Source organism: Rhopalosiphum maidis, chromosome 1 (genome assembly GCF_003676215.2).
Source record: "Rhopalosiphum maidis isolate BTI-1 chromosome 1, ASM367621v3, whole genome shotgun sequence".
NCBI lineage: Eukaryota > Metazoa > Arthropoda > Insecta > Hemiptera > Aphididae > Rhopalosiphum > Rhopalosiphum maidis.
In genome coordinates, this window is record NC_040877.1 from 78,436,831 (window position 1) to 78,458,787 (window position 21,957).

General features: G+C 27.2%; 2 protein-coding genes across 2 annotated transcripts in view; one reads left to right on the forward strand and one right to left on the reverse strand.

The window, feature by feature from the left end:
• Positions 1-1,996: 1,996 nt before the first annotated feature.
• Positions 1,997-20,288, reverse strand: LOC113556100 (prominin-1-A-like). Its single transcript, XM_026960846.2, is given in 15 exon segments — positions 1,997-2,272; positions 2,331-2,489; positions 3,154-3,282; positions 3,371-3,544; positions 3,861-4,092; positions 4,179-4,412; positions 5,026-5,125; positions 5,216-5,386; positions 5,686-5,818; positions 5,890-6,092; positions 6,164-6,259; positions 9,865-10,052; positions 13,152-13,345; positions 19,493-19,801; positions 19,803-20,288. Coding segments are annotated over 15 exon segments (2,970 nt in total). The 3' UTR covers positions 1,997-2,110.
• LOC113556101 (trace amine-associated receptor 1) overlaps positions 10,019-21,957 on the forward strand; it is a 77,291-nt gene continuing 65,352 nt past the window's right edge. The window contains exon 1 of the mRNA XM_026960847.2: positions 10,019-10,060. The gene's annotated coding sequence lies outside the window, so the exon portion shown is untranslated. The remainder of the gene's footprint in view (positions 10,061-21,957) is intronic.

The window sequence follows — 21,957 nt, forward strand, 5'->3', positions numbered from 1 at the left end:
ATGATTTTACGTCTTTATAGAGACACTATGTTCAGTTTATATGATTACGAAGAAAAAAGAAACAGTATTTTTTTTTATCATAGATACAATAAAAATGTTTTCGTTAGATTTCTTCATACCAATAATAAATGAGATTGCACTGTTCTTTATAATCTAATGTAAAAAAAAAAAATAAATAAAATATGTGTCATTCTATTCATAAAACTAAGTTATTCAAATAGTTTCTTTTTTAAACTTTTAGTTGTCAAGATACCATTAGTCAAATTCGCTAACACTCAAACAAATATAATAATTTTAATATACGAAAATCATTTTTTAATCTTATAAATGGTTCTTTAGTTAAATTTTATTATTATTTTGTTATTAATTTTTAATATAATTCTATGTAGGAACAAATCAAACTATAATAGTTTTGAACAGGTACCTATATAAGAACATTAAAAACTAGTGACGGTGTTTTAGTACATCATTACCAAAAACCTATTATGCATTTACCTTCAGCTGTCTTACATTTTAGACATATATATATTTGTATATATATAACTATTATATATTTTAATTATTGATATTTTATGGTTCAATGATTATATTGCAATCATTACAACAATAGTTTTTAACATAAACAAAGAAGTACCTATGTTACTATATCTTGATATAGTAAATAAAAATATTAAGGAAATGGTTTTATTTTTATTTTTAATACAATAAAAGAATCTTATTAGTACCAACTTCAACTTTATTACATGACGCTTATATAAATCACCAGTTTATTTTATTCTTTATACATGTGTACTCTCAACTCTTGTATAATAATATTTCATATTATTCACCTGCCCTTAAAACGTCTTGTACTGTATACTTTTTTATAAAATGTTCTTTAAAATACATTCCTAATTTTCTTCTCACTAAAGTATAAATTATAGATACTTACATAATAAGTAGCCCGGTAAAGGAAAAATGTATTATTATCAGTTCACGCGTGATTGTAATGATTAGTGTAGTATATATATATTGGTTATAGTTATTGTAATAATTATGATATTAATTATTTTTCGCATCAAATACTTTAAGGTTCTATTGTTTATTATCACCTCGCCACCACACCCGTATCAAATTTATAGTGCATGACCTGCAATTAGGATCGTCTATTGCAGATAGTTTATAATTAAAACTAAAGATAAAATAATTTTCTCAAGATCCATTAACCACATTTGTATTTTCTTGACCATTGTCAGTTGTCACATATTTATTATTATGTTTTAACAATATCGTTTTGTTATAAAAATTGAATAAGTACCAGTATTTAATAAGGTAGATAAATCATTAAAATACATTTTTATTGATATTTTAAAATATCACTGCAAGGTACGGTACGCACTTGACACATACGATGAGCAACTAGTAGACAACCTATAATAACATGATAATGCGTAACAAATGTAAGCAAAATATAAATTAACAGGTTTTTTTTTTTACAAATAGTTTGCATATTTACTGTGTTATATTTATTTGAATGTAAGATATCGAGATACAAAGAAATATCAATCATACATTTTAAATTTTTGGATTAAAGACTGTCGACAGACTGCTTGGCGGCACAGCGTGTGCAATAAATTTTATACGAGCGGTGGCAGGAATAACAAACTCTAGAGCTTATTAAATTATATCTCTCAGATAATTATACTTACAAAGTTTGATAAAATAATTGCACATCACCTTGTGCACCATGCTGTATTATAAAACTTAAGCAACCAAACTCCTTTATATCATAATGTGCTAGTCAACACAATTTAATTTAACATGATTTGTAAAAACAGCTGATATAATTTAAAAATATAGATAACAATAACCTCGTATATATGTATATTACACCCATATATATTTTATATTTTCATAACATAAAATATAAAAAAATCTAATCAAAACATATAATATTATGTATTTATATTATTATAAGTTTACAAAACGTAGGAATAATATTATGAGTAGGTAATCGTTTTAAAATGTTTTCTATATAGTTTGGTTTGATATTAGCTAATACATTATTTATTAAATGTTTGCATTATCTAATTTAATATTTTTACTTGATGAATGTTTGTCATTTTTAAAATTAACTACTCGTGCACATAAGTTCCATTGCTGGTGGCGGAGGTATGGTATAAAGGGACATAGAAGTTAGTGGAGACTTATGAAATATTTTCAAATTTTTCACAACTGGTATTGTGGCGGTAACCGACATTGCGATGAAAAAACATATAACCCAAAATCCATTCTGAAAATCAAAATGGAATAAAAAATAAGTTTACGTTTTTTAAGTAGTAAAAACTCACCAAGGCGTCTAAAGATTGCCTGCAAACTAAATCTCTTCCAATTCGATACACATTCCATACGGGTCTGCACGATGCCGTTTCTGTTTTTACTGCTTCAGTTACGTGAATCTTATATTTGTCCAACAACAGTTTCAAATTGTTTGTGTATTGAGCCATATTCTAAGATAGTACATTTTAAAGTAATAAAACATAATTTATTTTAATTTTTAAATTATATCAAATTCACATTGATTCCAAGTGTATATTGTTATTATTATTTTTAAATATATGAAGTCTTCAACTACATAGGTTTTTAGCCTACTTTATCTTAAAATTAATTATAGATTATAAATTATATTTTTAAGAGAAAGGATAAAAAGAGAAGAAAGATAAAAATGAAAATATTGAATAAAATTTTATAATTGTTAACTTAATTTTTTAGTGTTAAAAAATGTGTAAATTTCTGTGGTGTTTTCTTCCTTGAAGTCTTGTTGTATCGAGGATGGGTATATTATGAGAATTTAACGGGTTTCTGAGTGTTTAAACAAGGTGATTATTACATGTTCTATTGTTAAATTTATATGACATGCGTCATGTATTGATGTTCGGGTGTTATGAATTATATTAGATGAATTGTTTACCAGCACACAATTCAATACCTACTTATTTCAATCACTACAGTGAGGTACAAAATACAAATATTAATTTATTTGAACGAAATAATTTGGTGTCTAAATTTGATTAAAAGTAAAACTTTACAAAATAAATATTATGTAGACTGCAGTGTTTTATAATATTTATGTATGGCTAAACATTTTCTTTTAATATAATTACTGTGATATACCTTTCGCAATATTTGATCAAAGTCGGAGTTTTCGATTCTCGTATACGCATTTGCCCAAGTCCGGTTTAAAGATTCTGATAGTGGTTGCATTTCAACTTCCATTAATGTTAAGTGATAAAGTAACATATTCTGTAATAGATATTCGCGATTTCAAATTTGAAGATTCAAAGATTGTCAAAACAAACGAATTGTTTAATACACAAGAAATATTTCTCACTTTCTTCTGACTCATTGGGCTTAACATATTTTCAACTAAATCCGTAATATTTGTTACTACACGCTTCAATGTTAATTTAAAAATATTGGAGAATGTGGCAGTTTGTGTTGAAAGTGCACGGAGTTGATCGCGCAACAAAGTCACTCGGCCATGAGCCATCGAAGACTGTAAAATCTGTAAAATTAAATAAAACTATTATGATTGCCGTACGTGAATTGGTATGAAACAATATTAAATGTACAAATAAAGTAGTAAAATAATTATACCTTATCGGGACAATAGCTTTTAAAGTAAAACGAAGAGAAATAACTTGAAAATGAATATTGGAGATTTTATATTAAATAGTATAAAATAAGAATATCTATAGGTAGCTGCAATGAACTTATTGTTATTTTAAAGAACATGATATTTTTTTATCTGCGTGTCTTAGCATTACAATTTATATTCAAGCACACAGGAAAGATTTTAGTTGCGTGTAAATAAAGCTTACGAGACTTCGAAACTTTTCAAAGTCCAAGTTTGTTGACTCGGCAATCGGTTTCAATGCATCAGTTGTGGACGGTGGTCTGTTTAAATCCAATTCTACGTAGACCCTTTTGGTTTTGAGACTATCTAGAGCATCCATAAGACCTGGCCATTTGTTGTAATCTGAACTAGCTTCCACGTTAAACACTTTATTTAAATTAAATGTAGCATGCGCTGTACGATTTTCTCTGCACGATCTAAAATAAAGGGGGAGGGACGAGGGAGAATATATAAAAATATATCAAACGGTTATTATATGATTGATTCGAATAAAATCAATTACTCGATGACTTCGTTGAACGGGGCTGTGGATGTTTCATTTCCAAAGATGAACCATGAAAAGAATCCACGTTCATTTGTTATAGACGGACAATCCATTATTTTTGATACAGTTTCGTACATAGGTTCGTCGTATAATGGTCTACAAATATTGACTTCACCGTTGCTGCTTAAAATCAAACCTACTAATGCCGCTGTCCAAAGTACCAAACTGGTCAATCTCATTGCACTCACGCAGCTAAATATTTTTTCAAAAAAGAAAAAAAAATACACGTTACTGCATACAATTTAAAATCACATTATACTAATAGGTACTTTAGTGTTACTGAAAAAACAATTTTTTAAATTTCAATGTTTATTTTTTTTTTAATACTGTTTTTATACGGATTATATTATATTCAAAAAAATAATTTTTAATTTTAATCATTGAAACGTGGTTGACACAAATCCATAGAATTAAACTTAAATAAAAGTTGTATACATTTTCAAGAAAGTCTTATGTTTAATGTGGTATAAGTTATTTAATCGATTTATAATTTACATTGTCTTTTATTTTATTGTGATCCGAGCTTTTCTTTTTTGTATTGTGTGTTTAATATATATTCAATATAAATTAATATTCAAACATAATATAATTAGGTATTATCATCGAATTTAGTGTAACGTAATAACTGGCACAATATGAAATTATTATTTTGTGTTCAAAATAATATATTTGTCTTATGTGCATTGATACTTTGTACAACATTCATAAATCATAATCCATTAATGAATACAGGTATTTTATAAAAGAAAACCTATCTAATACGATTATTTGTGTAGGTTTAAAGGCTAATTTTAAGTTATCTTACCCAAAAAAGTAGCATTTTGCCCAATTCGTGTACGAACAATAATTTACCACAATACTGCATGCTAATAAAATCCAAACTAAAAGTGCAGCGATTGCTATTCCTATATGGTACTCATAAAATTCGTGTCAATCATAAAAGCAGTATATATTATATTATACATATATAATTTACATAAATATTAAAAGCTTACCAAAACTAACGGACCACCTATACACTTCTATTTGTTTCAGGTGGTTCAAGTAATTGTTAGCTAATTCTTTTATGTCCATTAATTTTGAAATTAGTTTACGCGTATGACTTTCATAAGGATATATTGAAAATTCTAATTGCCGTCTTCGATCCATTAAAGCTTGTTTTATACCTTGATAATGATAATAAAAAAATTATATTTATTTAAATATTTTTAATTATAATTCTTTTAGTACAACAGAACGATATCAACGCTTCTTATCAATTTTCCAATAAATATTTACAAAATATTTAAATTATTTTTTATTTTTTAATTAAATTTGTAACGGTTATAACCAATATACATATATTTTAAATTAAAAATATTAGTTTTCTAATAACGAGATGCAAAGAAGTTTCAATAAATAAGAGTTATATAAAAGGACATAATTGTTATTAAAAGTTATATCATTATACGTTAATTTTACTTACGCCATCTCTCTTTTTCTGTTTGTTCATAAAGAGCCTTTGGAATGTTTGCACTTTCAGCCGATGTCAGCGGAAGACTCGATAGTCCGTCGTTTTCTACTTCCAAAACGCTTGTGACTACATTTATCAAATCATCCTGTGAATGATAAATATTAAACGGTAAGAACTATATCACGTAATAACGTTCACAATATATTATTTACGCACCAAGTACGTATAATTCTCTGCTTGCAATTTGTTACCAGAGATCATATCACACATGGCAGATACTTCAAGAGGGCATCGTTCGTGTATCATTTGAAGTTCAATGTTCAATTCGATTATTTTATTGTTGTATCTAATAATGTCTTCCCTTACTAATTCGGCTTGGGAAATTACGTCTTTTGCCTTTGGAAATATCTTCTGAAAGTCTAAAATACAAATATTTAAACACCATTCTTGCAGATTGTCGAATATTATACGAATAACAGTCTATCATCACCTTGAACTACTTTAGAAACATTAGTCCTGGAACCAAATCTATGACTAGGGCCATATATGTCATTTTCGATCGGCCCTCCTAATTGTTCTGCTATATCTAAAAACGAAATAATTCAATAAAAAACAAAAATTTAAACAAATTGTTATTGATTTTTATACTTGTATAATATTTAAGTTTATGTTGGGTATACAATTATGTATCGGTTTATGTAAGTGTATTATTACAAAGTTGCTTAGAAAGCCTATTTCTCCTTATCAAGATTTTTTCAAAGAATATAAAGCTCGTAAATAATTACATTCTTAGTTCATTTTCTTCATGGTCTACTTATGTTGGTTGGTTAAGTACGAATCCTTGTAGTGGAGAAACTACACAATTAAATCAAAAGAACGATTTGTAGACCACTAAATAACTGCAGGAGGACGTAGATTATAAACAAATTAAATTAACATATAAATATAAACAGTAGACGTATTTCATGTTTTTGAGTGTTCGCCTCATTAAGTATACGCCAATCGTTAATCTTTTACGCTTTGTATTTTGTTTATGGACTATGTATAGTTTTATTATATAAGAAAATGATTTTTTTTTCTTACATATTTTTATAACATACGACATTTTATTTTTTAATTTACTTACTAAAAATGTATAAGGAATTTTCATAAGTAAAACTAAAAAAAAAATGTATAGCTCATCGATTGTTAACTACTTTATTTCTAATTATTATCTAATATTAACATAATTTAAATTATTAGATAGATTACAAAATTAATAGTGAAGTCTTAATATAATATTTTAATTATGTTCAATGAGAAATAATATCTACATTTTATAATTTAAACGCAATTTAAAAAAATGATAATAATAGTTTTTGTGAAGTATGGGTACTGTAGTTAATAGTTATATTAGATTGTATCAATATAAAAAGTTTTTTTCTACACATTATGTACAGTATGTAATACTGTATATATTCATATAGTGTTTATGTTAATGCCTACTATAATAACCATATTTATTGATATAAATAAATAAAGTAAATATAAGTGATTAAGAAAACATTCTTAACTTCCTTATCTTGTTTCATCTGTTAACAATTTAAATCAATAAAACATTTGTTGTTTATTTGATTTATGTAATACAAATTTTCAGGAAATGAATTACTAATTTGAATATTCAGTTAAAAATATGTATATACCTATAAGTTACCTACAAATTGAAATCTAACTTATATTATAAACATATTTTGTCATAATTTATTATAATACGACGTATTAACCATAAACAGTAGGAGAAATCGCATGCAATTAAATTAAAATTTCTAATACAATATATTTATAACGTTTTAAAAAATAAAAATCTGAATAAATATAATATAATATTTTTATAGAAATAATGACTTTTAGATAACATGATTACACGTTATTTCAAAGTGAAAAAAATAACCGTTATTTATTTATCATGGTTTTCTAACGAAGTTGTCATAGAATTCTCTACCTACTTGAGAAAATTTGTTTAACTATTCATCATCAAACTAAAATACTTTATTTTTATTATGATATTATGTACCTACCTACTATGTATTTTTATATCTTATAATCTGATAATATATTTTTTTTCATTTAAGGTGTAATTAAAAAAATATACTCAAATCAATTTTATAATGGTTCAGTTCATTTTTAATACACTCCTTGAGATTTAATGAGAAATATTCACAAATATTACTGTATTGTTAATGACTTCAACTTACATGAGTTTTCTGAAAAAGACGACAAAAATTTCCACATGACCTACTTAATTGAAAGATACATATTTATATATATATATATTCTACTGTTAAAGTCGTCTACGAAGTACAAGTGCGTTTCAATATCTGTGAAATTATTTTTTTTTTCAAATTATATCTTAATTACTATCTATTATAGTACACAATTTTAATTTTAAAGTGAATTTGTTTATTTATAACTGAATTTTGTTATATTTTATTTTATCAAATACAATTCTAACAGTTATTATAAATATGTATTTTTTTAAATTAAAAATAATCGTTTTCTATTAACGAAATGCAAAGAAGTTCAATAAATAGCTTATAAAATCAAGAAATTAAGTAACCAGGAATTTAAGAGTTGCAGTTTTGTAATTGATCATAAAGAGAAAATGGAAAAAAATGGAAGCTACTTGTTAAACATAGCGCGTTTTATTATCAAAGGGTTATAAAACTGAAAAGTCGTAAAATGTATAAATCGAGTGAAAAAACTTACTTTTAATATTGAATCTGTTTAAGATGATAGATTAGAGGGGGAAAGGATACACCATTGGGACGGGTAATTTCATTTTATTCTCTACAATCATATACATCTTATAAAATTGTCTGTAAAAATAATTAGAAGTGACGTCAGAGTTCATTCATTCTGCAGATTAACTTTCTAAGTTATTTTTGAAATCTATATTCGAATTTGAATTAACTCTAAAGTTAAAACAAACATTAAGACGAACAAAAAATATCGCTAGACATAACATGCAAACTTAAGTTCATATTGTCAAATTATAAATTTAATATTGTACTTATATTTAAATGAATAAGCATATGGAAACAACTGTATTCGATAAAACATTTAAAAAATAACAAATTTATTTTTATTTAAGATTTTGCATTTTTTGTTCAAATATTTGTTTCGAGCAGGCGTGTGATATGCTTTTGTGTGAATGTAAGCAATTATACTAGTGTGTAATACTTTAATCTAACTAACGATATTTCTATGTCTATCGATTTATTATAATAATGGAGTTTATATATCATAAAATGAATTTAATAACATTATATCCACTATGCACTGGTATATTAAGGCGCCGGAACTATACCGATTTATAAATCCAAAATATGAGCAATAAGTAGCAATTATTATAAAATAAGTTTACTTTTCAACGATTGGTAGACGTTTCAATTTCTATATTGATCACTTATTGTTGTCCATTAAAAAATCAATCAAATTTTTATAATAAAAAATTGTATAGCGTAAAAAAAAATGTTAAATTTATTAAAATGTAAATTTGTGAACAAATCCAAAATTGAAGTCTGGAAAGTAGGTTGCTATTTTTTTAAATTGTCAAAAAAATCAATGGGTTTCAAGGATCTTAATATAATTAATAATTATTACTGTAAAAGAGTCATAATATTGTTTTAAGTAGTTTCAAAGTAAATTAATCATCTCAGTAAAAATAATGAAGTTTATTAATTATCATTAATATTACTTTTATAACTGATTAGATGTCAACTACATCATAAAATGTATAAACGATCTCTCATTATTTACTAGAATATTTAAAATAATATTTATATAATATTTAAGGTTTGTTTTTTATTTTCTATGCTTATAGTTGTTTCGTGTTATAACCCTATTATACTTATAATCAACAGAATGTATTATTATTTACCTTTTTAATATTTAATCATATGCAATTCATTTTTGACATAAATAATTGTGTTTTATTTTATATTTATTCATGTTAATACTAGTTACTTTTTGATGAAGCTTATTAATTTAAGCTTTTTACAAAGTTTTAAGAATAATACAGTTTTTTATAATTCTTTAATGTATTATTACACTTATAAATTAGGAAGTTAAACTGTACCTATATACTTATTTTAGTGAACTAAAAGTATAAAATGAATTATTATTATATAATATTGGCTAATGATAATATACCGTCTAATTTTGAGAAAATTGCATCGGTTGTTGAATCCATTGATCCGACAGTTATGGTCCTGATTTGTTTTTGAGTGATGGAAAACATGTCTACCAAGTCGCCGACGCCAAACTCTAATAGGTCTCCAACACTCGACACAGCAGATCCCATGGTCTCGTTTGTTACTAACAATCCGCAAGCACCGGCTCTGAATATGTACGTATATTTTAATTTATAATAATTAATTATGGTATTATTATTGAAAATGTTGAACGAACCAAGGAACATAAATATTACAAATTGCACCATCTAAATATATAATATAAATTAGTGTATTCATACAAAGCCCTCAAAGCAGTTGAACTCATTTTGTGAACTTTATAACGGTCGTATCTTTTTTCCCAGGCACGAAATATTTACACCATAAATCCGGTTTCCCGTTTAATGTACAGTACTATAGTCTTATAACGCCAAGAATTTAAAAGGTGGAATTCCTGTTTTCAGTAATACACGACATTTCCAACACTCAATATACGCTAGTATAGAATATTTTATAGAACGTTTTCCCCTTTGCAGTCAACAAACATTTTAAACTTAAAATTTGATATTAAGTGCATGATATTTTATACAATATTTTGTAATAAATATGAAAATTATAATTCATAAGACACGTCAATTTTAAAAGTAGGTACTAAGAAATGAGTATGTCATTTATTAATAATATTATATAAATATATACAAAAAAATAGTGTTTCATAGTTATTCATATATTATAAATAGTTATTAACCCATCATGTATATACAATTTATTTTAAATTATTAGGATCTCATAATAAATATATTAAACAGAATTTAGTCATTTTTCATAAAAGTTTTCTAACACAGAAATAATATTGAAGTATAATCTTAAATTAATATTTAATTTTAGAGTGAATTTTTTATTTATAAAATTATAGCATTTTGAAGTTCTTTCTAAAGGGTGTTAAGATAAAACATGACAATTGGAATCATTGTAAGCTAAATAAATAAAAATTACAATTTTGAATTAATCTAATCATTTAATATCAAGTTTGTAAGTTGTATACATTTTTTAATAGAACCGTGCACTTAACATTTTGTAATTTATTGATTGATGTTTATTCTAAATGCATATTATTTGAATCAAACATTTCGTTGCCAATTAGTTGTAAATTTATAGAAGGGATCTTATCAAATTATTTTACTGTAATGTGTGTGAAATGTTCACCTATTATAACATTATAACGTTATAATTGACGATTTAAATAAATAATATTATATTATGTTAATAGATACAATACAACGTTTAAAATTGAAATAAAAAATTTAAAAATTAATATGAAATATTTGTAAGATGTTTATACTTAAGAAATCATTTACAATACGTCATTAATTATTTTTTCTTAGTTTTTAAATTATTTTATGAGTACTTAAAAAAAAAGAGTCATTTATTAGTGATACTTTTAGTTATGCAATTTTAGTGTAGTAAGTTACGGTATCATTTTCTTTTGAGACAAAAAGACGAGAAGAATTGTCAGGCATATCGTATTCTTGTAAACATAACTCTACACATAGATTTTGGTGATTTAGGAATGAGGAGAGTAGTATTAACGATATAAACGGGTAGCTGTTGCAAAATTTTTCTAAATATTAAACAACGAGCTTTTCTGTAATTTTCAGAAGATTTCTGAGAAATTTCTAAAATGAAAGTTTTATTACATATACGAACACAGCTCTACATTCCACGGTGAAAATGTCTGTAAAATGCTCTTATATCTACAGATATAAGCCGGGTTCTTGAATGGCATATATTTTTCTTTTAAGGAGCGTTGATCACATAAAGTCAAAATTATTTTTGTGTTATAAAACAACAGTTATTTATATTACAATATTATAATCTATCATAATATTAATATGCTAGCGTTTTTCACTGTGTTCAAGTATACCCATTACAGTAGTCACTATACATGACCGTAACCACCGTAAATTATGCACGGCACCGAGACTCGCGGGGGCTTTAAATTAGTAATTATTTTACACCTAAATTATGATGTAGAAGTGTGGTGGTAATACCTACCGTGGAAGAGAATCGTTTACTTGAAATAGTGGGTAAACAACACACTGTATGTATGGGTAAGTGGTAGTCTATATAGATCAGTATAATACTGAAGATTAAATTCATTAATATTTTATGAAAACTTGATTTATTATTTTGAAAATCTACTAGACAATTACGTGTGGTAGTGCTTATATATTATGTGTATAGTGAATAATCGATTTACCAACTAATTTATTTTTTAGGAAAGAAAACGAAAGAAATGATTTACATAACGAAACATAATTTTTTTGTTTTTTGTGATCATTCGTCGAATGTCGTTGTCTGTTGACCAATACTGGCTACACTAATAACACCGTTTACAAAATTAATGTAAGGGCGCGTAACTTATGTTAGAGAGAACGATTTATTACGGACAAATAAAAGCCAGTATCCCATGGGTTCGTACGTATTTTAGTTTCTCCCTTAAGTTCTCGTATTTGATTTTCGGCGAAAAAAGATTTTTAATAAATATGACGTTCAAAAGCCTGTCCAATAAACTTAAAATTTAAATTAAAGTTAAACTTTAATGTATATTATGAATGTATTTATTAATATTAACAGTTTCTGGTAAACATTGAATAGTTCTTTTACTCATATATATTCATATAGACTACCATTTAAATTAATAAATTTTGGTGATAATAAGTGAATCTATTATTTTATAGTGAAATAAACAGTGACTTATTCATTTTTTTTTTTTATTTAATAACAATAAAATAATTATAAAGTATTTTTTTTTAGTAATAAATATGATTGTTAACGTTTCTTATAATATGTTCTATTATATTTATATAGGTTTTATTTAACAAATTAAAAGTATATACTTTTAATGGAAAAAGAAAAACTCAATGCCAATTACCAATACAGTTTGTGGTTTTTTTTCAAATAGATTGAAAAGTATTGTGAATGTTCATAAGTGGCCTCTCTAATGTACCATCTGTGTACAGTTTTAATATCTGTAGAGGGATCGTAATTTTGAGTTCTTTCGTTTTAAAGTTGTGACCGAAAAATATATAACTAAAATAATAAATATATAATAGTTTACTTTGCTCCATAATAGCAATAATTACTCATACTTATCGACAAACAAACATTATAATTGACACAAATAAACATTAATTGTCACAAACAAACATTAATTGTCACGAACAAAAATTATCCGTTCGTTTCATTCACGAGTGACGTACTTACCCTAACATAAGTAGAAGCATTTGAATGGCAACGACCAACACACCCTTTTTGCAACCCGACTCCCAGCCAGTGTCTCCTAACCACTTAGCCTCTTTGTACCGCCTCTGCCAATACACGCCGTATCTTGCTAGTATCAAACCGCAAAATATCATTAAGGCGCAGACCACAGCCAGTGGCCACTCGTACGGTAGTATCTAGAAAATGTCATAAAATATCATTATTAATTTCGAGAACAAAATATTATCGATCTGTTTTAATCGTAATATGTATTTTAATATATAACACGAAACGATAAAACAGATGTAGATATTCGACTGACATATACGAGCTCAACCGACCACGAAAACGGAAATCGATAATTTTTTTAAACTGTCAGTAGAAAAATGTACGAACAGTATTGTTTACCTATGCCTATTACGATGCATTCATTATAAATACATTTTAATCATTTTCGTCGGCTACGGAACTATACTATGTTAGTAGAATATTAAATAAGAATAGTAAATAATAGTTAATAACTACAAAGTTATACATGACAACTATTATATTTTATAAATGCCGATCCACGCTATCGTATCGAATATAGTATGATTGGTGTCAAGCTACTTGTATTTTTATGGGTTCCAGTTTAGATTTATATAACTTTTTAGTTTATTAATTGTGATTTAAAAATAAAATGATTTCGAACTTTATATATTAGTTTTAAGCATTCGAATAATATAAGCTTCACATAATCTTAATTTAACATACCACATTATTATAAAATGTATTGTTTTCTAAATATCTATTCATATATATTAATTTAATTATTTTAGTAACTACCACCAAGTATATTTAAAACTTAAAAAGTAAATTATTCCTTCTAAATTAAGTTAGTTAAATTTTTAAGCTTAAATTATTATACCTGCAAAAGTTTTGATTTTAATAAATTCACTAGGGAATACTTTTTTCGTACTAAAAGATCTTTTAATTTTTTTATTTTTTAAAGAACCCTTGAAAGTTAGCCCAGTTTTTTAATAGCAATAATCATTAATTATTATACCTTTTATTATTATATTTCAATGACACACCTTTTATTTTAATCTAAATATTTACATTTATAATATTTCAATAATTTATTTATAACAAATTTCCAACTTCATCATTTATATGTTTAGTACATCAATTACTTATTGAACTAACTTAATCTATAAAAAATAATAGCAAACAATAAATATTGTTAGCAATACAATAGTGAATTCGTACAATAATTTCAGTGTACACTTTTATTATCGTCTTCAAATATTGGAGAAGTTGAGCATTTTTTTTTTTTATTAATATTAACTAAATAAAGATATATACTAAACTATTTATTTAAACTATTTAAATAATACGGTTTACAAGTAAGACAAGACATTTGAAATGTATTGGTTTTCGAATCATTTCTTCTACATATCAAACAAAAACTACGATACCCCCATTATTTCCCTGCGTTGAATTTATTAGTTTCAATATTTTAAAATTAAAACTATGTTTAATTTTTTACATTATTTATGTATATCGTCATTTGCAATTATAACATAAATTTTAAATATTACACATAACTATTATATTCACTATTAAGTTTGTTAAAAAAAAAGATTTTTTCTGTCCTAGTTGTGTGAACTAAAGTTTTTATTTGTTTAAAGGTATTCATAAAAAGTTTTGTATATCACGACGGATAGTAATAATAATTATTTCTGATGATTCGCGTTTATAAAAATTCTTATTGCAAGCAATAGCATTCAGTTAAAATGTCTTACCCTGAACTCATTACATTTTTTAAAGTACTGTTAATACTAATAACTATAATAAGGTTTAGATTGGTATTTTTTTTTGGTTTTCGTGACTAAATGTGTAAATTTGATTTTAGTTTTAGAAAGTAAAACTTAAATTGCCCAAAGTTTTTAAAACTGCTAAACATAATTTCGTGACCGAAAATAAAATCACTACGGTTCATTTCAAATCACAGTTTTGGTTTGTATCGCTATTTGTCAATTCAAACTTCAGCGTTATAGTCGGTAATTTCGTATTTCAAATTACCATTAAGAAGTGTGTTTTCAAAACCAATTCATTTATTTTTAAATTCTAAAGACCGTCAGATCGTGACGCTAAAACGTAGGTTAGGGTTTGGAAGTTTTTTTAATGTTTTTAATATTAAATTCTTTCGGAATTCACTAACTGTAGACGTTGTTAAAATATATTGACATCAAGCAAGAGTTCAACTATGGACAACATTGATTATTCTCCATACTGATGCTGTCTCGTGTTTCCACAATATCGATCAAAAGAATCTTTTGAGACGGTAAACTTACAAATGCACAACGAGAAACACAATGTTTTAATTAATTTATGCGTAAGCACGCATCTATAATACAGCATCAAGAGTATTACGCATATTTGTAATTATCTGCGATCATTGGCATATTAATGGATCGGGGTGTATGGGAAGAGGGCTATCCCCTCGACTCTGTCGGCTAATTGTGATAAAAATATTTTAAACTTAAAATTATAAACTTAAAAAGTATTGATTTTTTGTTCGTTGTTTAAACATATAGATACCTTCCTAGCCTACCTATCATTATTATGAATTGTATAAGTGTTATATAATACATTTTAAATAAATTATACCAATTAGTAAAATTATATTCACATTTCCATATCACAACATAATAAAAATCATGATGTAGAAATTAGAAATATTACAATTTATATTAGGTCATAATAATTAATTATGATTTGTATTATAGTTGTGTTATGATTTTTTTTTTATATTTATTTGTTCAAGTGGTTGCGATAGTTGTGGAGTGTAACTAGTAAGGAATTCGTAGAATGTTATCTGGGCAACGTTTCTTACTGAGTGTTATGAATTAATTATTTTAATATGAACAATTCGTTAAAAATTAATACAATATAGAACTCATAGCTGATTTCAATCATTTATATTAAATAAGACTTAGCGAAATTGATGCAGGTAAAATAATAAATATAATTAAATTATATGAGCCGTATAGTCAATAGTCGATAATGTCGATATAATATACATTTTTTTAAAGTAGGATGTTAAATACCACATATTATTGGAATAGTCAACAAAATATGCCACTGTCTGAGTTATTATTTAATGTAGAAAAAGAAACAAACCATTGTTTTAAAATAATTAATGCAAATGCTCAATATATTGATTTTTATTGTATTAAAATATATGTATTTTTTATAAGGGTTTTTGGTTTTCAACTGTTCTCGGACAATTACGTCACAACCAATTGTCATAACTTTTGCTCCTATTAGTTCTTTTCAGGTCGGAGTTTCGAATCATTAACATTTTTAATATTGCATTGTTGTTTCTTTTAATGATATTCAAGAAGGGACGGCAATGTAATTTACACAATTATTTTTACAATAGTTTATTATCCCTTTTTAAGGCAAAAAAATTCTTTAAAAGCATAGATTCTATTTTGCGATTTGGTTATGGCTAAAATAAATTACTGTTTGTGTTGTCAGTAATATTTCGCATAATAAATGCAGACTATTGGTCAGGTTATTTATCATATAAAGTATATCAAACAAATCCACGTCTTTAGTAAAAACAAATTTTTCGTATAATATAACAAACGACGGTTTATACCCTCAACGATTTATTACCTTTGCCCTTATTATTATTAGAACTAAATAGCTGAATACTGCCCGAATGCACATCGGCATTTCTCAAGTTTGAAATAATGGTTGAAGATTTTAAAAGTGTATACCAACTACTGGGTAACTAAAAACAATAGATGATCTATTGGGAATAATGATAAATAATGAAGACGGATGAAGTATTATTGCAATCGTTTGATGTAATATAAAGTTGATTCGGATTTTAGAATAATAAACTAATTAATTCAATTGTATTTTCTTTTAATCTTAAATAAACATCCGATATGCTATAAATATACTTTAGTTAATAATTTAATTTATATTTTACGTTGATATAATATAGTATTCCAAATTAATTACTATTACCAAATTAAAAACTATTATTTTAATGATTATAAATTACTATTTAAATTAAAATCATTAAAAATATTAATTTTAACTATAACATATTATCCTACAAATAACTTATAAAATATTATTGTTAGACAATTATAATAATATAATAAATAATAATGTATTATTGTATGTTTTTAATGTGAAAATATTTTATTATGAACGTAAATTTATTTTATAATTAAGTATAATTTAAATTGGTAAAATTAATATTTAATTAGAAAATACGTATGCACCAATAATCTATATTTAAACAATTAATTTTATTGGGTAGGTTTACTAGACACACTACTATATATAAAACGTTCATCGACTTATATGATACCTACTTTCAAATACATCTATTTATTGAAAACTGTTATACTAAGTATGGCGCAAGGCTTTTATGAACTACGACATTTTATCACGTTTTCCTCGATTAACAGTCGTATATGGGGTCGTAAAAATGACACCGACGTTTTATACTCGTAGTTGGTATAGTGAAATAAACAAAATATATTATGGGTACGTATATAATGTATTATGGTGCCGAAAGTTCGATAAGATCTGAAAACATTTAAATACAAGTTTCGATGGAAAACAAAAGTACTAATAGTTAGGTATAATAATGAAAATAGTAAGTCTGATAGATTGAGATGTTACCAATCGTTATATTTTTGTATAATTTTCTACTAAATTTTTTCGAATACTACGGTAACAGAGGCTTTATAGCCACCAGTTCCAATGCCGCCACGTCTGAGAGCTTATATTGTATATAATATACATAAAAAGAAATACGTCTATTTCTTTTCAGTCACACGTTTCTTTTATGTTTGCGTAGGTATACACGCAGCACAAAGGTGTTTATTATAGTGTGTAATTTTATACGTGTGCAGTATAAAATGCAAGATGTAAATACGGAGTGATACAGTTGACACTGTTCAAACTTTACCCATTCGTATGCACTACGTAGAACGTAGATGACGGATACACATTGTGATTCGATTAATTGTCCACGCTAATTATTTTGGAAAGTTTTAACTTAAACAAATTTTATTTTCATCGTTACCATATATTTTTTAAGTTTTTATTTTTTTAAATGACAGCAATTTTTAATTTCATATTTCGCAGTACTTTGTTGTAAAAAAATCTTATTTTGAATGAGTTGCTTAATTAGTTATAATTTATAAGTATTTAAAGTTTAAATGCACAGAGTAGTGGACCAACATTTTTTGGAGTACTCTTATGCCACTGTCCATTGCTCATCTAAACCTTAAATATTTATAACACATTAACTATTCGTCGAAAATTTGAATTTTATAACTAATTATTACAATTACCTTGAAAATTTATTTTGTTTCTGATTATGAAATTCAAAATGTTTATAATGTCAATTTTAATTTAAAAAATTGAAAATTTAATACATGATAATGATCAAAAACTATAAAATTATTTTCTTTTTTTCAAAAGTATTGTTTTATAATCAAACTATTTTATTTCAAAATTATATTTTCAAAAAACTAAAACTACGAAATTAATGAGTCTAGATACTTAAATGAATTCCTTTGTACATATAGTTGTATGATGTGTATGTGCGATCAGTTTTAAACTATAAAGTATACTGTATAGTACTAAGCTTAAAAGACAACTCAGATTAAAAACAAATTCCATTGTGGTTTACTGTCGTGTATTGTACAAAAAGTTCACGTATGTGATGCACTTGAACTTTCGGTTCTGATTTTCTGGACCACTGTGTATATTGCATACTACATCTACATACAATATAATATAAAATATACACACATAAATCGACTTAATATCTTTTAAACTATTGATACTGTATGTACAATAAGAGACAAATAATAAAAAAGTTATTATTGACACGAACTCAAGGAATAAAACCTTAACGAGATCGAAATAATAAGTCGATTTCGAATTTCAATACACATTATCCGGTCGGAAAAAAGGAGAAAAAATGGCAGTACCGTCAGTTAATTGACACAATTAGTGTGTTTGTGTAAGATGGAAGCTTTTTGAATTATATTTTATTTTTTGAAATTTTAAAGGTCTGTTTGGAAATTGGCTATAATATATATATATGTGTGTGTTATGTAGTTTATTATTTAATTTGAGTAATACCACTCTCCTCAAAAGAGTTTTGACCCTGATTTTATTGCGTCCATATGCTTGCTATCACTATTCTATCCCATCATCTGCACTTCCAATTAATCGCTATCTTCTTTACTTAACATAATTTATAGATACTAATTAGTAACATATTATAATACTCGTATACGCGTTATTCTCGTTACTTTTTTTGCCACAACGTCCCATTCGTACGGGTTGCTAAAGAGGTCGAGAATGAGTTCAGCTGGCATGCTGTGCCACATAATCAAGTCCTCGGCAACACCAATGAATCGGAGTCCGACGTCGCCGACTACTATCCCGACTCCGAACAGTCCGATCGCGGTCGCGGTCTTGGAACCTGCGCTGCCATCGGACTGTGACGTTTGTTGATCTAACTTGACGTTCTCGCCAAACTTGGCACTAGGGAATGTCGCAATCTGTCCAAGAGCCACTGGTTCAGCAGACGTCTCCAGTGGGGAAGAGGATCGCCTAACAGGTGGTCCGGCTGGTATACGTGAAATCCATCATTCCTTGTTTCCGGACGGCGAACAGGAATTCGGTAATTTGGGCAGCCAACGAAGTCCGGTTGTCGTTAGGTGATGATGATGACATCTGGTTTTCCGGAGTTAATGACGATGACCAAGTGGTTAGGTTTCCGGAAGATGGTTCCGACGACACAGAGATCGGATTTTCGGTGGGTGGTGGTGACGACGACCAAGACGCCGGGTTTTCGGTAGGTGGCTGCGTAAATGATAAAGACGTAGGATTTTCAGTAGGTGGTGGCGATGACGATGACGACCAAGACGTCATGCCAATGTCGGTAGTAGGCCGAGCTCCGGTGGTGGGACCTACTGCGGGTCGGGTATCGCACAGATGCGTAACGTTTACAGTAACTGTCGCGGCGGTCGCCACAGTTATCATCGTCAGTAAACACGATGTCGCGCAGTAGATATACGAAAAAAGCGACGGAGGCCGTTTCATCGTGACCCACAATATGCAATTAGGCGCGATTTCTTATATCAAATGAAATATAGTCCTAAATATACAACGCCTATCTAAGAATTTATTACCGCGTACACGTACGACATAATAATAATGTATAGGTAGATATCGGGCACACAGACGCACACACGCACTTGTGCCAAGCCGGAAACGACTGGCCACCGTGGCGGATTATTACGTCGTCCGATGCCCACCCGAGTTTTTAAAAGGTTTCCCGTGTACGCGGGGATCAACGGACCGCATAACTACGGCGGAAAACCTGCACCGTCCGCCACCACCGATGTGTACCCGCTCATAGTTCGACCCTGCGCGACCGCACGCCACTGGCATTTATATATACTCGGCCGAGACAGTCTAATGTGCTATACAGAGTGATTCATCAATCGTGTTCACTATTTTTGTTCCTCTTTGATAACGCAGTTGTTTAAAATCTAATTTGTTGAACTTTAAAGTTTAAGACCGCATTTTTAAATTCTTGAGATTTGATATACTACTTAATGAATATCCTGTGGAGATGTAAGCTTTTGTTTTTCAAATAACAGTCCCCTCCATTATTTACTGTAAATTATCTAGTAGATCATTTTTCTGAGACTAAAGACGTATCAACATCAAAACTCAAATGAGTATAGTTTTTGAATTATTTAACTTTGTGTCCTAAGGATAGTGTAGGTTAACGATAATGAGTTTGGAATCAATGGGGGGTATTTAAAAGATATTGAAGAAATAAAGAAATTATTAGATACAAAAAAAAATAAAAAAATATATTGTAGTAAAATGAGAGATGGTCCTCATTTGTAAATAGAAATTTTAATCACCAGAAAACATTTCTTCAGGTAGCATAAAAAAATCTCAAGAATTTTAGAATATGGTTTTTAATCAAATTTCAAAATTTGAATAAATGTATTATTATGTAATACAAAAGGAATGGTCAAGTTTGGTGAATCACTCTGTACACACACACACACACACACACACTCGTTGCAGGATTCAGCTCAGTATTAATGTATGTATATACAATATACATATATATAATGATATATACATCGGTGTTTCCTATAAACCATAATAATATAGAGTATGCCGATTGCCGAACACGTGAATAAAATGTTTCGTAATTTTATATCTATAACAGCGATTCTATATAATATGTGTACTCGATCCCCCATCTTCTCTCTCATCCATTACGACAAATGACGCGCTAAGCGAGACTCGTTATTTTCTCTCGCTCCGCAAGTGCGGAACATATATAACGGCATAAACACTATAAACGGTGATTTGTTGACATATTATTATTTTTGTACAGGTAGAAATGAATATGTACATTGTATATGTATAATACTGATAATAGTACTTCATATTATTGTAGTGATAAATGCCGGTTAGCCCTTATTAATAAAATAAATTAAATAATATAGATATGTACATGTTATGAGATGAGCTTTTCCCTCGTAATTACTTAATGTTTTACGTCTGTGTATGCCCACTGCCATTTTATTACTGAAAACGACAAATCGCAATGTCTATTCCCCTGAAGAAACAGCAAAATAAACAATAACGAATACCCACACTATCGAGAAATTATTGTGTTTTCATTTTACACACTGCAGGCGAGTATACATTTCAACGGATTATGCAAATAAAAGTGGAA